The sequence below is a fragment of the Natrix helvetica genome (genome assembly GCF_964273705.1).
Source record: "Natrix helvetica genome assembly, chromosome: 2".
Classification (NCBI taxonomy): Eukaryota; Metazoa; Chordata; class Lepidosauria; order Squamata; family Natricidae; genus Natrix; species Natrix helvetica.
The window spans coordinates 122,061,956-122,082,581 of NC_138552.1; the positions used below are offsets into that span (position 1 = coordinate 122,061,956).

The following is a 20,626-nucleotide window of genomic DNA, read 5'->3' on the forward strand; positions in this document are numbered from 1 at the left end:
CTGTTTTTCCACTGTTGTGCAAAGACAATTCCAGCAGCTGCTAACATGTGTAAAATTTAAAATATATTGTACTCCCTTTCAAATAGCCAACAAAATATTTCTGGTTTTAATTCCATATCTTGCTTTACCATTGTAGTGGCTTCTAACCACTAACTTCTGAATAGCTATTTGGACCGACCTAAGTAGTGAACCTAATTCATATATTCCTGTTTTTTGGAACTGAGAACTAAATTTCAGAAAAAGGAAATAAGGTGGTGTGCAGAAGACCATCAAGCCAGTGAGATCCTTCCACTGTAAGTAGCTGTCTTTATTGCTGGATGTGCTCTGTGCTGGGTTCATCCTTGAGATAGTAAAGTCTTGCTTTCTGTGTCTCTCCTTTGTGCAGGTTATTGGATCAAGGTGGTGAGGTGGTGGTGCAGAAGACGCAAAAAAGGACAGTAATTTTCCTTTTCTATTATTTTTTGTGTTTGTTTCATGCTAATGCAGTGCATGCAATTGTCTTGCTTTCTGTGTCTCTCCTTTGTGCAGGTTATTGGAGCAAGGTGGTGAGGTGGTGGTGCAGAAGACCAGCAAGGCAGTAATCTTCCCTCTGTAACTAGCTGTCTTTATTGTTTTGTGTGCTGGTTTCGATGCAGTGAATGCAATGAAAGAGTTCATTTCTGGATCTCTTTTTTGTGCAGCCCATTCATTGGAGTCAGTGATACTGAAGACTGGCAAGAACAGTCATCTTCCTTCTGTAAGTAGCTCTTTTATTATTTTTGTACTTATTTTAATCTTCTTGTAGATCATCCATTGGGGCAAAGAATTCAGTGACATCGTCTTGGCCACTCCCACCCAGCCACATGGCTGGCAAGCCACTCCCACCCAGTCACATGGCTGGCAAGCCATTCCCACCCAGTCACCTGGCCGACAAGCCACTCCCACAAAGCAGGCCACACCCACTGAGTAGGTTCCAAAAATTTTTGAAACCCACCACTGATGTAGCCAGATTTAACCATACAATCCTAGTCCAGGCCAAGCCCGAAATTGCCACGGAATTTCTAGAAGCCTGGCACTCTGACAAATCAACAAGTACATAGACATTAACAACATCTATAGACTATCCAAAAGAAAAAATCAACCAGTCCGAAAGAGAAAAAGACTCTCTCCACCAGTAATCAGCACTCAGATCAGCATACACTCTGTGCACAATTATTAGGCAATTTGTATTTTGAACGATTAATTTCATTATTGAACAACTACAGCTCTTTCGGTTAATCCAAAATATTAATAAACCTCAAACCTGAATATTTAAGAAAGTAAAAGTGAAGTTTTGGCTTTCATGGTTGAATATCTATGTGTGCACAATTATTGGGCAACTATCAGTGTGCAGAATTATTATGCAACTAAATGAAAAACGAAAAATTTGCCCATCTCACTCACTTATTTGCATCTGTTAAAGTGAGAATAATAAACAAACAACTCAAAATGAACAAATAAACATTTCTGACAGATCACAAAAAAATCAGTGACCAATATAGCCACCCTTTTTTTCAGTAACAGTCATAAGCCTTCCATTCATGGAGTCTGTCAGATTCTTAATCTGTTGATTACTAACCTTTTGTGTAGCAGCAGCCACAGCCTCCCAGAGACTGTTCAGAAAGGTGTACTGTTTTCCTTCACTGTAAATCTCCCATTTAAGAAGGGCCCACAAGTTCTCAATATGGTGTTGGTCAGGTGAGGAAAGGGGCCAAGTCATTATCTTTCATCTTTAAGGCCTTTCCTGGCTAGCCACTTAGTGCAGTACTTTTATGCATGCGATGGAACATTGTCCTGCATAAAAATCATGGTCTTCTTGAAAGATGCAGACAGATGCAGACACTGCTTGAAGAAAGTGTCTTTTAAAATCTGGCAGTAGATTTGGGAGTTGATTTTGTGTCCATCTTCAACCTAAAAAGGTCCAACTAGCTCATCATTAATAATACCAGACCATACCAGTATCCCACCTCCACCTTGCTGGCTTCTGAGTTGAAGTGGAGCTCTGTGCCTATTACTGATCCAGCTATGGGCCCATCCATCTAGTCTGTCAAGTCACTGTCATCTCATCAGTCCATAAAACCTTTGAAAAATCTGTCTTCAGATATTTCTTGGCCCTATCTTGCCATTTCAACTTATGTATCTTGTTTAGTGGTGGTTGAGTTTCAGCCTTCCTTACCTTGGCCATGTCTCTGAGTACTGAACACCTTGTACTTCTGGCCACTCCAGGTAGGTTGCAGTTCTGAAATATGACAGCACTGTGGGTAATGGGTTCCTGGTAACTTCATGTTGGATTCTTCTCAAATCTTCGGCAGTTAATGTGTGCCTTTTTTCTCTCAACACATTGCTTGAGATCCTGTTCACTATTTGCAACAAAACATTTGATGGTTCTGTGATCATGCCACAATATCTTAGCAATTTCAAGAGTGCTACATCTGTCTGAAAGACTTTTCAGAGTCATTTAAATCTCTTTTTTGGCCTATTTTGCCTGAGGAAAAGAAGCTACCTAATAATTATGCACACCTTGATATAGGGTGTTGATCTCCTTAGGCCACACCCTCCCTCATTACACAAGAACACATCACCTGATAATAATATCCACTATGCATTCAAGTTTATACAGCTTAGATGTGGAAAATATGCATAAAAATGATGATGTGGTCAAAATATTCACTTGCCTAATAATTGTGCACACAATGTAGATTAACTCCAAGGTTAACTTCAGTACAACAATCAAGTAAACAATACCCCAATTTAGAAACTGCCAAAGAGCAGAGAGTAAATAGCCCAACCAAAGAATCTCTGAGACCTCCCCCACCCGCACAGACAGGCAAGACACCAGAATATAAAATGACAGCAAACAGCACTCCTTACTAGCATTGATGATCTTACCTATTTAGGATTTGCAAAAAAACAAGCAAGCTCAGAAAGCACCAAGAACCCATGCTTCAAAAATGCCTCCTCCTCCATCAATCACACAGAAAACACTCACTCCAAAGAAAAGAAACAAGTACCGGTGTATTTTTAAACAATTTCACATACAATGATAGTGAAGAATTTATATCCTTACAGGCATATTTGCTCATTTAGGAAATTAATATTTCTTGATCCCAAAACTGGGCAGACTCTGATTTAGAAATCTAGTAAACTAACTAGGTATTTTGCTTTTTGGAAGCAAATGCATGGTTTAAAGGCTACACACAGAAGCCCCAATCAAGAAAATAAAGGACATAGTAAATATCTAATAATAAGTCTAATCTAATAATAAGTGGACAACTTGTGGCTGCCTTGACCCCTGGCTATTATAAATTCTAAACAACCTGCCACCCCTTGGGTCATCCTTTCAGATTTTTTCCTTGCCTAATTCCTCAATGTTTTCAACAATGTACAGTTCCTAATATATTGCCTTCACTGGAAAAGCTGAGATACATTCACTGTCTGGAAAATACTCCATGTTAAACTGTATGGCATAGTCAAACATCAGCACAAGAAATGTTTTGTATTATGTCATGAATTGCTTTATTATCATTTTTATGTCATAAAATGTTTTATAAATTTTGCCAAATCGTGGGTCCTAGATTTTGGACACAATAGGTAAGTTACTCCTTTTGAGGTAGCTTGGTTCAAAAGGAGTTGCCCTATGATGCATCATTTCATCCTGTGAAAGGTTACAGGAGCAGGAGTTTTATTGCTATATACAGTAAATAGTCCATGAAAGCATCCACAGCAAAAGCCATTGCCATCAAGGCAGAAGGAACTGCTACTGGCTTCCTTCTTCACAATGATCAATCAGGCTGTTTCTCCTCTGCCAATAATCTGTATTCTTCAGCAGAAATATTGAGAAGGAGCAGAATGTCTCCAGAGAGAAACTAGCAGGTTGCAAGCTGGCCGGTGGAAGAAGGAGAAGCCTCAGTGCTTTTTTTCCCCCCCTACCAGAAACTGCTCAGGGCTGATAGTGCCCGTCCAGCAGCCCAGCTTAAAATACTATCCTCTCCAAGTGCCCTCAAGAGTGCTGCAAAGCAAGGAAATTAACAAAACCCACATGTGTATGTGAGTGTACACTCACATACACTGGGGGAGGGGCATGCATTTGCAGCTCCTGACCTAGCAATCTGTGTGGTCCTGAAGCTAAAGATCTTGGCTACTGACATAATTGAAACATTATTACTCCTATCCATAAGTGCTGTGAAATGGGAAATGCAAGCTTTTTCCTATTCATCAAAACAAAATGCCATGCCCTTAAATACAAAAAGAAAGAGATTCTTTGGCCTTGCATTTGAAATTCATTTCTTGACATGATGAACACTAAAGCACTGATGACACTCATTATTACAAAAACATTTCTCTGAAAAGTTGCCCAAAACACCCATATACTTACTGCCACACCCGGAATGCCTTCAAATCCAGGAAGACCTCTATCACCTTTAGCACCCGGTGGTCCTGGAATGCCTTTTTAAAAGAATAGAATATGTGTACGTGTATATATACATGTATATATAAATAAATGCTTGGGAGAGCATTTTCTAGCTATCATGTCAAACTGTACATGTAAACTACAGTATTTGCAGAAGGCATAAAAGTGCACTGCTAGTTTAAAAAGAAAAAGGAAAAAAAGAAGTTAGATGGGCTTTTGACATTCTTGGAGAGTCAGGTTTGTCTGGCTGCAACCTTGATCGTTGCTTTGAATGAGAAGGTGACTTTGGATGGTCAAAGGAACCAAAGGTACCAAATCCCTTCCCCAAATCATCAAATTTTGTTCTCAACTACTATGAAGATCTGGTGGTAATGATTTGAAGACTAATGCCAAATAACTGTTAACAGATGTTACTGGAATGGAATGAATTGGGAACCTCTTGCTGAATGAATTGGGAACCTCTTGCTGAGACTGTTAAGCAATTTTCTACTTACATTGTATTCTATAGTGCTAATTAAAAGAATCACATGGAATGGAGAATGATCTGCTCAATAAAAACTAGGTATAACCTTTTAAAAAACCAACAGACACATTTGAAATTTTGTGAGTCTAATGTGGGCATGGAGCATAAAACATTTGCCACATAGATGCTTGCTTAATTTTAAAACAGCTGCTGGGGTGGCTAAACATAAAAAACCCCCAGTCATTTATTGTATTAGAAGTCAACTGTTAAAAATTACTCCCATGCAACGTTTAGGTCACTCATAAATTAAAATATTGGCCAGTTCAATCTGTGAGTATCATTGCCCTGTGTTTAAGCTATTTTTCAGGAAGTTTTTGGAATAATTGGCAATGCCTATAATTTAAAATCAGTGTCAGAAATCCTACTTATTGGTTGCCAGCAGGATCAATAGACTTGGTGGGCAGCCTAATGTGTGGAATTGCTGCTTTTAAGCATTTTTTCATGGCATTTATTTTTGATAGACATTCCAAGAATATTTTCCTGTATTTACATTTTTTCTATTTAATATGATGTAATAGTTTTATATTATTTTGTTGTAAGCTGCCAAGAGAAGATTATGGTTTTAAAAATAAAATAGAATGATCATTTGAATAAATGAATAAACATATTTATTAAGGAAAAGGAAATGGAGTACTGTACTCCAAATAATTTTTAGAATGGAGGACTTTTTTTAGTGCTTTACTTGAACTAGCTATAAAGGAATGATAATAAAAGTTTCAACAATAAAAAGAAGGAATTTTATGTAATTTTTAACTACCGCTTCTCAATTACAGAGAATGCCCATCCTTTACAAAATGCTTAAACAAAACTAAATGATCATGCAATTGTGTAGAAATTGTGGATGATGTTTGACATTTGTGAGACTTATTTTCCAAACAGCCATTTATAATGTTTTCATATTTGTATAGACATAGAAAAGATGCAGGATAAGAAATTATAGGCTTGTTACTCTTGTTTTCTGTTCAAGAAAAAATAAAGATTGCATTTTCAGAAAAAGGCAGAGTTAACTTCTACTGCTCCAGGGATCAAACAACAGACCCTTTCATCAAAATGAATTAAAATAAATGCCAAGATTATTTAACTCATTCTAGAATGTTAAGAATGACATTTGAAGAGCACAGAATAGAAGGGAGAAACATTCCAAGTGATTTTTACTTTCTCCTCTACTGTATATGATCATCTAGTTATACAAACTAACATTTGAAACTTGTTACTGTATTTTGTTACATATATAATTTTGAAACTATCTCTCCATTTCTATATGAGACAACATGATGAATGGAACAATAGAAAAACAGAACAAATTCTAGGGAAAAGTTTTATCTGCAGTCTAATTAAGAGATTCCCGCTTTTTACTTTACCTTGTTCCCCTTGAAGCCCTTGGGGCCCTGTTGGTCCAGGAAAACCTGCTCCATCACACTCCAAGCAGCCTTCCCCTTTTTCACCTATGAGAAAAGGTTTGAAAATTCTTTACATTCAGAATGAAAATCTCATGCCTCAGGAATAGAAATATGTGTGACATATTTGACACATATTGGACTTCCAGTTGTACTTCCGGCACTTTCGGAAGTCTGATCTGCAAGCTCTACAGTCAGTTCTGACCTCTCCCTGTCAAAGGATCCAATTTTGGACCCTAGCCTCCCTGAAGTGGGGGGGTGAAGTAAGGTGGGACCACCTGACAGGTCGAGGAGACCCACATCTCTCCTCCCTCATTGGGAAAGTCTCCTCATCTGACGACAAGGAGCAGCAATTGGACTTCCAGTTGTACTTCCGGTGCCTTTGGAAGTCTGATCTGCAAGCTCTCCAGTCAGCTCCAACCTCTCCCTGTCGAAGGGCCCAATTTTGGACCATAGCCCCCCTGAAGTGGTGAGGGGGTGAAGTAAGGTGGGACCACCTGGCAGGTCAAGGAGAGCCACATCTCTCCTTCCTGACTGGGAAAGCCTCCTCATCTGACGACGAGGAGCAGCAGCAGCCAAAATGGCTGCCATGAAGCCAGGGACAGCCTGAATACCCAAGAATGTGCTGGAGAGGAGAAAGTGAATGGAGTGTGAGCTGGGTGAGAAAATACTTTTTATTGGAAGTTGACCCCAGAAATCCAAGGGGGAAGCGTCATTAAAGCTATTTGTTGAAACTGCGAATGGGCACACAAGGAAAAATACCAGAGAATTGAAGAAGGAAAAAATCTGCTTTTTAAATAATAAATAAAAACTTGGTTTCTCAAAGCTAAAAGACATGGTATTGAGAGCATTTTAAAATACTGGAATTAAAGTCCTAAATTTCTCTTTACAAACATTGCTCAATTGCTCAATTATTGGATTTATAATTGAAAAATAATTTGAATAATTGAAAAAATAATTGAAATTGGAACTCTTAACACCATTGCAGAGTGGTTGAAGCAGACAGAAGTGAGAGCATCAACTGCCGGCAAAAAGGTGCGTGAAGAGGCGTGGATAACCTCCTGGTGAATTTAAACTATTTGGACTGACTATTAAAAATTGTGACTTGGAAGTTTGGCTTTTGAATTAATGAACTCTGGACAGTGGATTAAAAAAGAGATTGACTAAACACAGATGCAACATAAGACAGAATTGAGGAGACCTTAAACAGAAAGGAGCTTTTTCAAAGCATTGAGAAAATATTTGATCGCATATACCAAAAATTGGGAAATTTAATGCAAAGAATAACAGACAATGATCAGGACAAGGAAGAAAGAATGGAGCTACCAGAAGAAATAGAAGGGAAAGTAGAGAGAAACCAGCAAGAAGAAGATAATGAGGAGATGTTACCAAAATGAACAGTGATTAAGGAACAAAAAAGGAGGGAAATAATGTAAAAAATTCAAAAAGAGAATGGGAGAAACAGGAAGAGAACTGGGGAAAAGAGATAGGAAGTGGAATGGATAGTTCTGGAATTAGACAATGGGAAAGGGTATAGTTGGGAGGAAAAATTAGACTGCATAGGCAAGTGTTCTGACCCCCCTCTCCATGCCTGTGAACAAGCCAAAACACAGGCTTGGCTGTTTGCCACTGTTTAATTGCAAGATAACAAATCTTTTGGCCGAAGGCCCAGATAACTCAGAATACAAGAAAAACAAACCAGATATTCAAGCACGGCTCTAAAACATCGACTTTTTTCACTGCTAATTTCAAACGGTTGTTTCCTGCAAATGTCCCCTCCCAACGCCTCACCTATAAGCTCTCTTGGGAGGGGCCAATCTACAACCACCTAATTATCGTCTATGAAGCTGCTTCTTTCGTTTCTCAGCCCTTCTTACGCTAGCATCAGGGACTGACTGCCTTTGATCTTCCCCACTGCTCCATGCCTCAGGCGCCTCCTGGTGGCCAACCAGCTCTTCTGGTCCCTGCTCTGAATCTGCAACCTGCACAGGGTCTTCCACATCATCCAGGGCAGACTGAAATAATGCCTCGCTATCTGAGTCCAGCAGCAGCTGAACCGGAACCTGCTGGGCCACAACAGGCAAATAGAGGGAATAAAAGACCCAAGGGACAAATATGGGAGGAAAACTAAAAAGAAAATAAGATTAAAGGTTCGGAAGCGGGTAAGAGATAAAAGATAAGGAAAAATAGAGTAAAAGAATATTTTTATGAATATATTTCAATAATGTGTATTAATACAAGAATTATACAGGTTGGATTACTATTTTAGCAGTGCGATAGATATCAGGATAATATTGTAATATAAATGGATATGAAGAATGGGAAGAATAGACTTTGAATGACTGTACTACTAAATATGTATAAAAATATGAATACCAGTGGAAGGTTAGAACTTAATGGGCGATTAGAGAAATATATAAATATATATATTAATCCAAACAAATGTATTAATAGTAGAATGATATGGATTTAAGAACTGGAAAGAACATGAATAGAAATACCCTAAATGTATAAATGATCGTGATTGATACTAAAACTGTATAAGGAGATATTGAAAAATGGAAGAATGAAGGATGGAACTTTTATTTAACTATGGAAATATGAACAACAAAACAGGTGGAAAACATGTCTTTGGATATTATAGCAATATGAAAGGGGGGAAAAAGTTAAAATAGGGATAGAAAATAGTGGGGGGAAATAATAATTATATATTAATATGTTAAGATATACAAAAGGACAGAAAGATGGTTCAGAAAGAAAGGGTGATAATAAAAGACATGCATAAATAATATGAAACAATGGAAATGAAATGTAATATTTAGGAATAATAAGACTATGTTTATGTGTACTGAAATGTATGTTATCCAGTTACCACACGATTCATGCATTGATATGTATAAAGAATATAAAAAATAAAAATTTGATTGAAAAAAATATTTGACACATATTATTTAATCAAACTTTGAATGTGACACATTGAAAAAAATCTGCATGCAAACCCTAAAAGATTGCCTGTGGGCCCTGAAAGACTTGGGTGCTTGATCAAACAATAATCGTATTGACTATAGTTAAATAAAAATTGCCTTTCTATGGGAATTAAATGAAATCTATTTTAGTTTTTTTCCCCTGAGCCCATTCACCCACATTTTGGGAGTTTGTATCTTGCTTTACCACACAAATACAACTTCTATTTCCCTTTTCTTGCATGCACTGTCAGAGTAGTCCTCTTTGTCCCATCATGCAGCAGGCTGGAAACCTCAGTTCAGTTCTGCAACTGCCTCTCGTTTTTGCTCCATTTTTTTCTGAGTAATGTTGGAAGTTGCATTGTGAAAAGTCATACAGGTATTACAAATTGTACATGTCACACTTTCATTGTGTGTGTCTATGATGGGAGAAATATTAGTGTCAAGAGAAATTAGGAGAAAGTTGAATGACATCTTTAGAAGAGTTCTTCATTGCATATTACATCTTCTAGTTTTTCAAAGAAGAAATTTATCGACTTGGAAATAGGAGGGTATTGAGACAATAAAGGGGAGTGAACAAAATCAAAATGAGCTGTAATCACAATTCTGTTCATAGGAATTTAAGGATCTGTGGATGGGAAGGGTACTTCTATATTTATGTTTTGAATGTGTCAAGGAATATTAAAAGTAATGGTCCCTTATTTCAAGGTAAATAATAAAAATACAGGTAGTACTTGACTTATGACCACAATTGTGCCCAAAATTTTTGTTGTTAAATGAGACATTTGTTAAGTGAGTTTTGCCCCATTTTATAACCTTTCCTGCCACAGATGTTAAGTGAATCACTGCAATTGATAAGTTAGTAACTGGTTGCTAAGTGAATCTGGCTTCCCCATTGACTTTGCTTGTCAGAAGGTCACAAAAGGTGATCACATGACCCCAGGACACTGCAACCATCATAAATACATGTCAGTTGCCAAGTATCTGAATTTTTATCACATGAGCATAGGGATGCTGCAACAATGTGTGAAAAATGGTCATGAGACACTTTTTTCAGTGCCGTCGTAACTTCGAATGGTTACTAAATGAACTGTTGTAAGTCAAGGACTACCTGTACATTCTACACTCATGCTTGCAAAACTCACTTAATGAATTTCTCACTTAGCAACATAAATTTTGGCCTCAATTGTGTTTGTACATCAAGGACTACCTGTTCTTTTTATTGTATTTATTTTTTATTAATGTTTAATAAAAACATTTATTATTAATAAAAAACATTTTATTAATGACATCTCCTTTTTGGAATTCAAAAATGAAAGTCAAAAACCAATATCATTTTTACCTTTCTCTCCTCTTTCTCCTGTGTAGCCTGACTGTCCTGGGATGCCTTGAAGACCTGGGTCACCAGGTAGACCACGTTCACACCCAATTCCATCTGCAATAGTAAGAAAATAAAGGATATTAATTTTGATGTTTAAACAGCAGTAATCTATACCAATGACATTGATTACCAAACAAAAAAAAAGGCAGGAGCCATGAGATTATATTATTAATAATGCCCATTTCTTTAGGGCTAATTGATATAACATTCTCCCTCTATATTTTAGCAATCCCAACAATTTGCAAAGTAATAATCATGTAAAGAAATCTATATTGCAGTACCTCCTATCCAACAATTGCAGAGGTTAAGAAAAAAGGGTACTGTATTGCAATATAGACCTTGCTACAATGTGATCTCATCCCTCAAGATCATTTTCACTTATCATTATACTATTTCTCAAATTTTGCTCATTTTTATCTTTTGTACCCTTTCAATCAGCCTTCTGCCAAACACCTTCCAAGACACCGTTAACAACTAATTTGTGGGGTTTGCATTCAATTCTTGCTACCACTTATTTTTTATACTGGCATAGTAATAGTATCTTGGGGCTCTCATCACAAACACTCATACCCTAGTCCCCTCCCAGCTGGACTACTATAATACACTCTACATGGGGCTGCATTTGAAAAGTATCCAGAAGTTTCAGTTGGTACTATTATTGTATAGAATATAGTGGTGTGAGCAATTATGTGTGTTTCTAGGAGAACACAACATGTTATGTCTCCACTTCACAAGCTACATTGGTTACCAGTCTATTTCTGGTACAATTCAAAGTGCTGGATTTGACATTTAAAACCCTACATGGCATAGAGCCAGTTTATTTAAAGGATGCCCATCCCCCCCATTCTCTCCACCCTTCATCATTAACAATCAGATTGATCATGTTTCATTTTCCATACGTACATATGAATAAGCTTAAATAACCAAACAGCCATTATTTTCAATCATACTGGGTTTCTGAATGACCCAACCATGCCATGTTGCAATCTTTCATATGACATAGTCATCATCTGATGGCCTTAAATATATTAACCTTTGACCTTTGCTATCTGCCTTAGCATTGGTCAGTTAAGGCTTAATCCAACCCATAGGTTGCCCTCCACTAAACTTAATCCTTTTTTTTTTCTGGGTTTGGAAACCAAAAATCCCTTTTTAAAAATTCTTTTAACTCTTCAAGCTACGAAACACAATCCTCTTTCACTATGGGGTTCACTATTATGCAGATGAACCTAACTGCCTAAAGCAGTGATGGCAAACCTATGCCATGGGTGCCACAGGTGGCACGCGGAGCCATTTGTCAGGGCACGTGAAGCGCTGCCATGTCAGCTGGCCAGCGTGCATGTGCGCGCTGGCAGGCTGAGTTCACCCTTTTTAAAAGCCATTTTTCACCCTCCCCAAGCTCCAGAGCCTTTATAGGAGCCTGGGGAGGGCGAAAAGAGCCTCCCCCGTCCCCCCGGAGGCCCTCCGGAGGCTTCATGAGCTTCCCTGAAGCTTCCCGAGCCCAAAAAAACGGCCCTACGGGCAAACCAGAACTTCGGGAACGGACTTCCGGTTTGCTCGGAGGGTCATTTTGACTGCTCCGGAGGCTTCAGGGAAGCATCCTGAAGGTCCCTCAAGCCTCTGGAGGGCTTCCGGGGGGGCGGGGGAGGCTGTTTTCGCCCTCCCCAGGCTCCTATAAAGCCTCTGGAGCCTGGGGATGGCAAAAAAAGCATGCAAAAATGGGGGGGGGTGTCACACATTGCATTATGGGTGCGGCATGCCTGCACACTACCCCCTTGCGCTCCCCCCACTTATGGCACGCGAGCCAAAAAAGGTTCGCCATCGCTGGCCTAAAGGCCTATTAGACAAAGTATCTTAAAGAAAGGCTAGAAACATTTGTCAGAAAAGACAGTTCTATTTTTATGGAGAATAAAGATCTTCATATATACTTTTTATTTTCTCAGTGAATGGATAGAATGACAAAGTTTTTGTATCTGAGCAGTGGACGAGTGATCTGGGAATAGGGGACTTAGCTGTTACACCCCTGTCATGGTCAGATCACTCATGTCTCCGGCTGGACTTCCCTGGTGCTACCCCCCACCGCGAGGAGGCGGGACCAGACGGTCCAAGCTGGTACCGCCCCAAGCACCTGATGGAGCCGGATAGGTTCCAGACGGAGCTTGGGCCATTACCTGTAGCCCTGACCCACGCTCTGTCGGAGGACCTAGCGGCCGCCTGGAATAGGGCGGCGGCTGGGGCCTTAGACCGGGTTGCGCCTTTGCGACCACTCCTGCGGCAGCGACCCACCCGAGCTCCTTGGTATACCAAGGAGTTGAGGGTGATGAAGCGCCATAGGAGACGTCTAGAGAGCAGGTGGAGGTCCTCACGCTCCGAATCTGATCGAACACAGGTAAGAGCCTATTTACGGACCTACCTTGTGGCATTGAGAGCGGCCAAACGTAGACATTGTGCCGCTCTTATTGCGTCCGCTGATAACCGCCCTGCCGCCCTGTTTAGGGTGACCTGCTCCCTCTTATCACAGAGGACGCAGGGGGCGCCCTTGCAGGGCAGAGCAGAGGAGTTTGGGGAATATCTGCAGGACAAAGTCGCTCAGATCCGGAGCGGATGGGCCCCCTTCAGTGGACCGGACAGGCCGCCAATAGTGAGTCTTGTGAGACCATTCTGGGAGGAGTTTGATTCTGTTGCCTCCGAGGATTTGGACAGGTTGTGTGGACGGCTGCGACCCACCACATGTTTAATGGACCCGTGTCCCTCCTGGTTGGTACTGGCATCTTGGGAGGTGACCCGAGGCTGGCTTCTGGGCCTGGTGAATGCCTCATTGGGTGAGGGATCCTTACCAACTGCCTTGAAGGAGGCGGTGGTGAGGCCCTTACTTAAGAGGCCTTCACTCGACCCAATGGAGCTAGCTAATTATCGTCCAGTCTCCAACCTTCCCTTTCTAGCGAAGGTTGTTGAGAATGAGTTTCCACGACACCTTGACGAATCCGATTATCTAGACTCACACCAGTCCGGCTTCCGACCCGGGCACAGCACGGAGACAGCCTTGGTCGCGTTGGTCGATGATCTCTGGAGGGCCAGAGATAGAGGTTGTTCCTCTATCCTGGCCTATTAGACCTCTCGGCGGCTTTTGATACCATCGACCATGGTATCCTATTGCGCCGGTTGGAGGGGATAGGAGTCGGAGGTACCGTTTTGAGGTGGTTTGGCTCCTAACTCTCCAACCGGAAGCAATGTGTGTTGACAGGGGGGCAGAGGTCGACCCTGAGGCCACTCATTTGTGGGGTGCCACAGGGGTCGGTCCTCTCGCCCCTCCTGTTCAACACATATGTGAAGCCGCTGGGTGAGATCATCCGTGGTTTTGGGGTTGAGTACCATCTGTACGCTGATGATACTCAGCTGTACATTTCAACCCCAAACCACCCCAACGAGGCTGTCGAAGTGATGTCCCGGTGTTTGGAAGCCGTCGGGGTCTAGATGGGGGACAACAGACTCAAGCTCAACCCCTCCAAGACTGAGTGGCTGGCCATAGGGGGCGAACAATTGCCCCCTGTGGAACGGGCGCGCAATTTGGGCGTCCTCCTTGATGCCCGGCTGTCAATGGATGATCATGTGGCAGCCGTGGCAAGGGGGGCGTTCCACCAGGTTCGCCTGGTGTGCCAATTGCGCCCCCTACTGGACCGGGATGCCCTTCGCACGGTCACTCATGCGCTGGTGACGTCCCGCCTGGACTATTGCAACGCTCTCTACATGGGGCTGCCCTTGGGACGCGCCCGGAGACTACAGTTAGTTCAGAACGCAGCTGCGCGGGCTGTGATGGGGAGTACTAGGTACTCCCACGTAACACCTCTCCTGCGCGAGCTGCACTGGCTGCCTGTGGTTTTTCAGGTGCGTTTCAAGGTTCTGATTACCATCTTTAAAGCGCTCCATGGCACAGGACCTAGTTACTTGCAGGATCGCATCCTCCCACACACATCCCTGCGGCCAATCCGCCCACACAGGGAGGGGCTTCTCCTGGTGCCGTCCACTAGGCAATGCCAACGGGCGACACCAAGGAGTAGGGCCTTCTCTGTGATGGGCCCAACCCTCTGGAATGACCTCCCCCCCGACATCAGAACCACCACTGACCTCCACTCCTTCCGGCAAAAATTGAAGACTCACCTGTTCCGATTAGCGGGCCTGGCATAACTACAACGGTTACCTCCTGGTAGACGTACTATTAACTGGTTAGTTTAGGGGTATTGTTTTAATTTAATTTGTGTGTGTCTTAGGGGTTTTAAAATTATATTTATATATACTGGCTAACTGTACAGTTCTTTTTAATTCTATTTTAACCTCCTCCATATTTAACTGTACATATTTAATTCTTCTATTTATTGCATTTTGATATTCTTTGCATGGACTGTACACCGCCCCGAGTCCCTTTTGGGAGAGGGGGCGGTCTAGAAGCACAGTAAATAAATAAATAAATAAATAAATAAATAAATAAATAAATAAATAAATAAATAAATAAACAAACAAACAAACAAACAAATAAATTAAATAAATAAATAAATAAATATGCAGCTGTTGGTTTGTAAGCAAGAATCACTTGATTAATTGTATGATCTTAATAAATTACAGTCAGAAGCCACTAATCACTCATTGTACAGCCCTGTAACCTGGCCAGGATAGTAGTTTTGAAGTAAAAGTATAATATTATATTCTCTGACAAATTCATTCAGCACATTCTGGCCACAATCCTGGTATTTACAGCTTATCTCAGGTCTTTTTAAATATTAAATAATACATTTTCTAAAGATAATAGTGACTTGCCTGTTCCACCAGGGGGGCCTGGAGCCCCAGGTGAACCACGAGGACCTGTAAATCCATCTCTTCCTTTTGGCCCAGGCAAAGATGTTCCAGGAGGCCCCTGGTCACCTTTTCTCCCTCTTTCACCAGGAAAACCAGGTGGTCCTGGAATAGCTTGCCCTTGATTATAAGAATGCAGTGAAATAAATGTATGAAAACCTTCTTAAGGAACTAGATACATCAATAATAGTAACAACATAAAATAAAAATATTAAAGGTAAGAATAGTAAAAATAGCCATGTATCTAAATATGACAAATATGTTGAAGTTTTTTTCCCTTCCTTTCAATCATTTTCAATTTTCATTCGTTTATATATCAAGGTTGTTATTTATAAAAATATCCATTTGGATGAAATCTAAAAATATGGGACAGGCTCCCAAACAGAAGCCATTTGTGTAGATGTACACACTATATGGTTCTGCTGGTGGTCATGCCATCTCATTCCACTAAAGAGATAAAGAGATGTAATAGACCAAACTTATCAATAGTGAATTATTTAGTTATTGTAATTGTATATCCAGGAGCCCAAGGTGCCTTAATCTGTTTTCATTTAATTGCTTCAACAAACCTGTGAAATAGTAAGCTGACAAATAATCATATCTTAAACAGTTATTTTAGTTAGAACATCATATTGGTTATGTCTAAAAGAGTTACTGTATTGAAAATGTTGTCTCTAACATTTTATCTCAAATGAGAACCATCAGATAGTATAAAAGAATCAGTTCTGAAATAATCAGATGAAATAGAAATCTAACATTCTTCTATAATGAGAAAGAGGAAAATTGAAAAGAATTGTTTGATATAGTAATATTTCATGATCTAGGAGACATCAAGCTATCTAAGGTGGATATGTTCATAAATATTTTTCAAAAACAAGAGAAAACCATTAAATATTATATTAAGATGGACATAAGAAAATCATGCTGAAGCTACTTCAATGGCCCCAAATGTAAAGTAAAGTGATATAAGTGTGTAAATCAAACAAATCTTTTAAACAATCACTTAATAGGTCTTATTATTCAAATACATTTTTATTTGACTGTGCCATATTAAACTAAGTTTGTTTTGTTCCTTTTAAAAAGTATGGTAAGTTTCGGGGAGGAGCTGACGTCGCGACGATTCGACATACGATCTTGGAGCTCCAAGATCACGGTCGATATTTCTGCACTGGACGGTACTTTTGGATCTAAACCATCCCATAGAGATGATGATAGAGAAGAGCATGTCCTGCTGATCTCAGGGAGACCGCAAAATCCCTGATTGATCCAGGAAAAGCTCTTTTTCAGATGACAGAAACACAGCCTTGAAGCTGCTGAAGTTGGGACAGCTCCGGAACAGAAAGAAAGTGGAAGAGAAAGTGTGTCGAATTGTGTGGGAGGGAGGGAGAAGGGAAAAGGACAGAGGGTAGGAAGGGGAAGAGGAAGAGAGGAGGAGGGTAGAGATAAGGGAAGAAGGAAGGGAAAGAAGGAAGGAAGGAAGTAGAGAAGGGAGGGAGGGAGAAAAGAAAGGGAGAAGAAGGTGGTGTCAAAACAGGCGAGGGATGGTAAACAAAGCAACCCAAATGGAATAGTATAATTCTATAAATGGAATGACAAATGTATAAGAACCATGAATGTAAAAAAAAGAATAATAACCATGTGAATGTTTACTTATAATTGTATATAGAGAACAAAAAATGAAAAACTTTATATATTAAAAAAGTATGCTAAATTTCTCATAAGAGAGAAAAAGAATGCCATGCCTCAAAAAAGAAAAGATAACCTAATGTACATTTAAATACTGTATTTAAATATCATATTTACAGTAAGAAGCAGAAGGAGCATCTTTTCGGACAACATGTTTTAGTAAAAGGCCTCAGCTTTTGTGAACTACAACTCACTTTCTTTGATTCACCGAATGGTTAAACTCATAGAAAATTGAAGCAGGAGAAAGGAAGAGGAAGAGGGAGACTGGGTGGCTAGTCAGATGCAGACAAAGATGCAGTTTCTGAAACTACATTACAACTGTTACTGGATAAGGTGTTCATAATCAGTTTCACATGTAACCCACAACCCAGCCTTCCCTCTGCCTCATATCATGGATGTAAAGTAGCTTCTTTACTCTTTTGCTTTTAAAGACTAAGCATCTATAATACCAGTTATCTTAATTACATTGTTAGGAAAAATACAATTATAAAAGAAAAGATGCAAAACCACTAATAACATCTAAGAATGCCAGACACTGGAAAATTCAATACAAAATAGGAAAATGATATTGAAGATACATGAATGCTTTATAAATATAAAATAATTGTTCAAAAACTATGGCAAATATCAATGAAAATATACTATTTATATCCACAGAAATATTGGAACTAAAAGTTGGCAAAGTTATGGCAAAAATCAGTCCAAAACTAATCAATGAATTAACCAAATTAACAAATATTCTCACCTGGAGGACCTGGTGGTCCTGGACTACCTTGAAAACCTATAAAATAAATATAATCAAGTCTCAGAAAGTAAAGTCTTAAATTATGTTTGATATTTGACTGCATAATAATCTGGGCCCAATAAGACATATTGTAGAAGATTGGCTTTTTTCTAGAGGCTGGATTATTTATTTTCTCTCAAATCATGACAAAAAATAATTACATATGTTATTATTGGAATTATTATTGGATTTATACCCCACCTTTCTATCCACTTGACAATCAAGGCAGCTTGTAATACAACAGAATTAAAACATCATGAGTAAAAGTACTAGCAATTTAAATTTTATTTAACTTCAGTTAATTTCTCAGCCAATTAAGAATACATAATGAATAATGACCAAGATTTACCTGAGGGACCTGGTTCACCTTTCCTTCCTGGAAACCCTTGAGGTCCTGAATCACCCTTTTCACCAAACACTTCTTCATCTCTTTCATCTGTAACCTGAATAATGACAAGCATCGAAATACAGAAAACCTGAACTTTTCCAAATAGCTCAGAGCTTACAGTATTTCTGGGATTCCTGTCTTTCTTAGGAATTGCTTTAGCTCAACCTTCCCAACCCTGGTGTTTCCAAGATGTGTTGGAATTGTAACTCCCAAACTTCCCAAGCCTTCCTGTATCTAAATGTGATCAGATCTTTATGGAGGGAGGGAGGAAGGGAGGGAGGGAGGAAGGAAGGAAGGAAGGAGATTGGGATAGTAAGTCATAGGACTCTAATACTTTACATATAGTCAATATCAGGTTCAGCCCAGATAATTTAAAATAGTTGTAACTGACAGCCCAGAAACTGCTGCTGGTCCGAGAGGTCACTACTGCAATACGCAAGCAAACAGTCTAGTCTGCACTGAACTATCTACTTATTTTTTAAACACATTTAAAACCAGATTTTACACTTACAATTCCTGGAGGTCCAGGAGGTCCTACTATGCCCTTGTCTCCCTGGGAGGAGGGAAAAGAAGGAATTTATCTATTGACTTTGAAACAATATTTTTAAAAACTGGGTATAGCCAACTGATTACGTTGGGAAGGGAGGAAAGAGAAAACATAACCAATGCAGAAATGTGTATCAGTTCTCTTTAATAACTTTGTACAATAGCCTTCAACTCCAAATACATACCATTAATCACTTGAAAACTTTAAAAAGTTTTAACAATATAAATTATATCTATAAAAAATACTGTAAGCCCAAATAGTGTACTAGCTGTTGAGTGTGTGGAACCTTTCTGCTGATAAGATTTATTCTTAAGGCTAATGGAACAGGAAATACCACATTTCCCTGAAAATAAGACCCTGTCTTATAATTTTTTTGCTACCAAAAAAGGCACCAGGTCTTATTTTTGGGGTGTGTGGGTGATGTGGTCCACTGACTCACCTCGCTTGCATGCATCGCCCCTGGCGTCCGTTTCTCTGTCAGAGGCCTTCAGGAACTTCTGTGGCCAACAAGGCTTTCCTGAAGGCCTCTGAAGCCCAGAATTCCAGATGGATCCGAAGCTCTGTTATTGGCTGCAGAGGCCTTCAGGAAAGTCTTGCAGGCCTTGCTAACTGCAGAAGAAATGGGTCAGCAAGGCAGGTGTCGGGGTATACGAGGCCTGACTGCAACTGTCCAAAGGTAAGTAGTAGGGCAGCTCCACTCCATCCCCACCCTAGCTTAATTTTTACCCATGCACCCTGGAGTGGGTGGGGTCTTAATTAGGGCTTATTTGGGGGTAGGACTTATATTGGATGCAAATGTAAAAATCAAGCTAGGACTTACTTTTGGGGTAGGTCTTATTTTTTGCCGAAACATGGTAGTTTGCCACTTTTGAACCAATACTTAAAACTGTTGCCAATGAACAGAGGTCAAAAGGAGGAATTGTGGCTAAACTACCCTGTGTGTGTGTTGGATTAAATAATAAAAGAGGATAATCCTATGGTTTTATAAACATAATAGATGAGAGCTCAGCAAACCCTAGTTTTACTTATCATGTTAAGATGAATGATTCAGAAATCAGTTGCATTCTTTTTTTCCTTTCATTCTGAAAGATCACTAGTTGAATAATCCTTGATTCTTCCTCTTTACCACTGATGGGAACCAATAACAGATTAAGGGGAAAATACTTTCTACTCAGTCTCTGCTATTCTAATGCTTACTAGGACAAAATGGTTTGAGGAGAACTATGAATTTTTGATTGCCATGATTTTTATTCTGAGCTGGAAAAAATTTTTCAGCTCTTAAAAGATTTACCTATTATTTGATATAAGTTCTATGAGACACAGATTTATCATTGTTAGAGGCTCTGATTAAAAGAATTAGTTTCTCTCTCTCTCTCTCTCTCTCTCTCTCTCTCTCTCTCTCTCTCTCTCTCTCTCACACACACACACACACACACACACACACACACACACACACAAACACACACCTATCTATTTAAACTCATGTATTTGATTTGTTGTGCTTATTATATGGTGGCTACTTACTTTAGATCCAAGTACACCAGGATGTCCAGGAATTCCTGGATGACCAGGTACGCCCTATAGGTATCACAGTAAGAAAAAGCCCATTTTGTACACAATAATTGTAAATGTCTTCCCCTTTCCCAAAACAAAGCTAAAGACTGTGTGAAGTTATTTTTG

At 39.7% G+C, this 20,626-nt stretch overlaps 1 protein-coding gene across 1 annotated transcript in view; it reads right to left on the bottom strand.

Annotated features, from left to right (window-relative positions):
- LOC309387672 (uncharacterized protein) overlaps nt 1-20,626 on the bottom strand; it is a 166,465-nt gene that overhangs the window by 65,270 nt on the left and 80,569 nt on the right. The window contains exons 17-24 of the mRNA XM_081944381.1: nt 20,471-20,524; nt 18,911-18,952; nt 18,361-18,454; nt 17,973-18,008; nt 15,506-15,661; nt 10,655-10,747; nt 6,314-6,397; nt 4,394-4,464 (exon numbers count right to left, since the gene is read on the bottom strand). Of these exons, the coding sequence (XP_081800507.1) occupies nt 4,394-4,464; nt 6,314-6,397; nt 10,655-10,747; nt 15,506-15,661; nt 17,973-18,008; nt 18,361-18,454; nt 18,911-18,952; nt 20,471-20,524 (630 nt within the window). The remainder of the gene's footprint in view (nt 1-4,393; nt 4,465-6,313; nt 6,398-10,654; nt 10,748-15,505; nt 15,662-17,972; nt 18,009-18,360; nt 18,455-18,910; nt 18,953-20,470; nt 20,525-20,626) is intronic.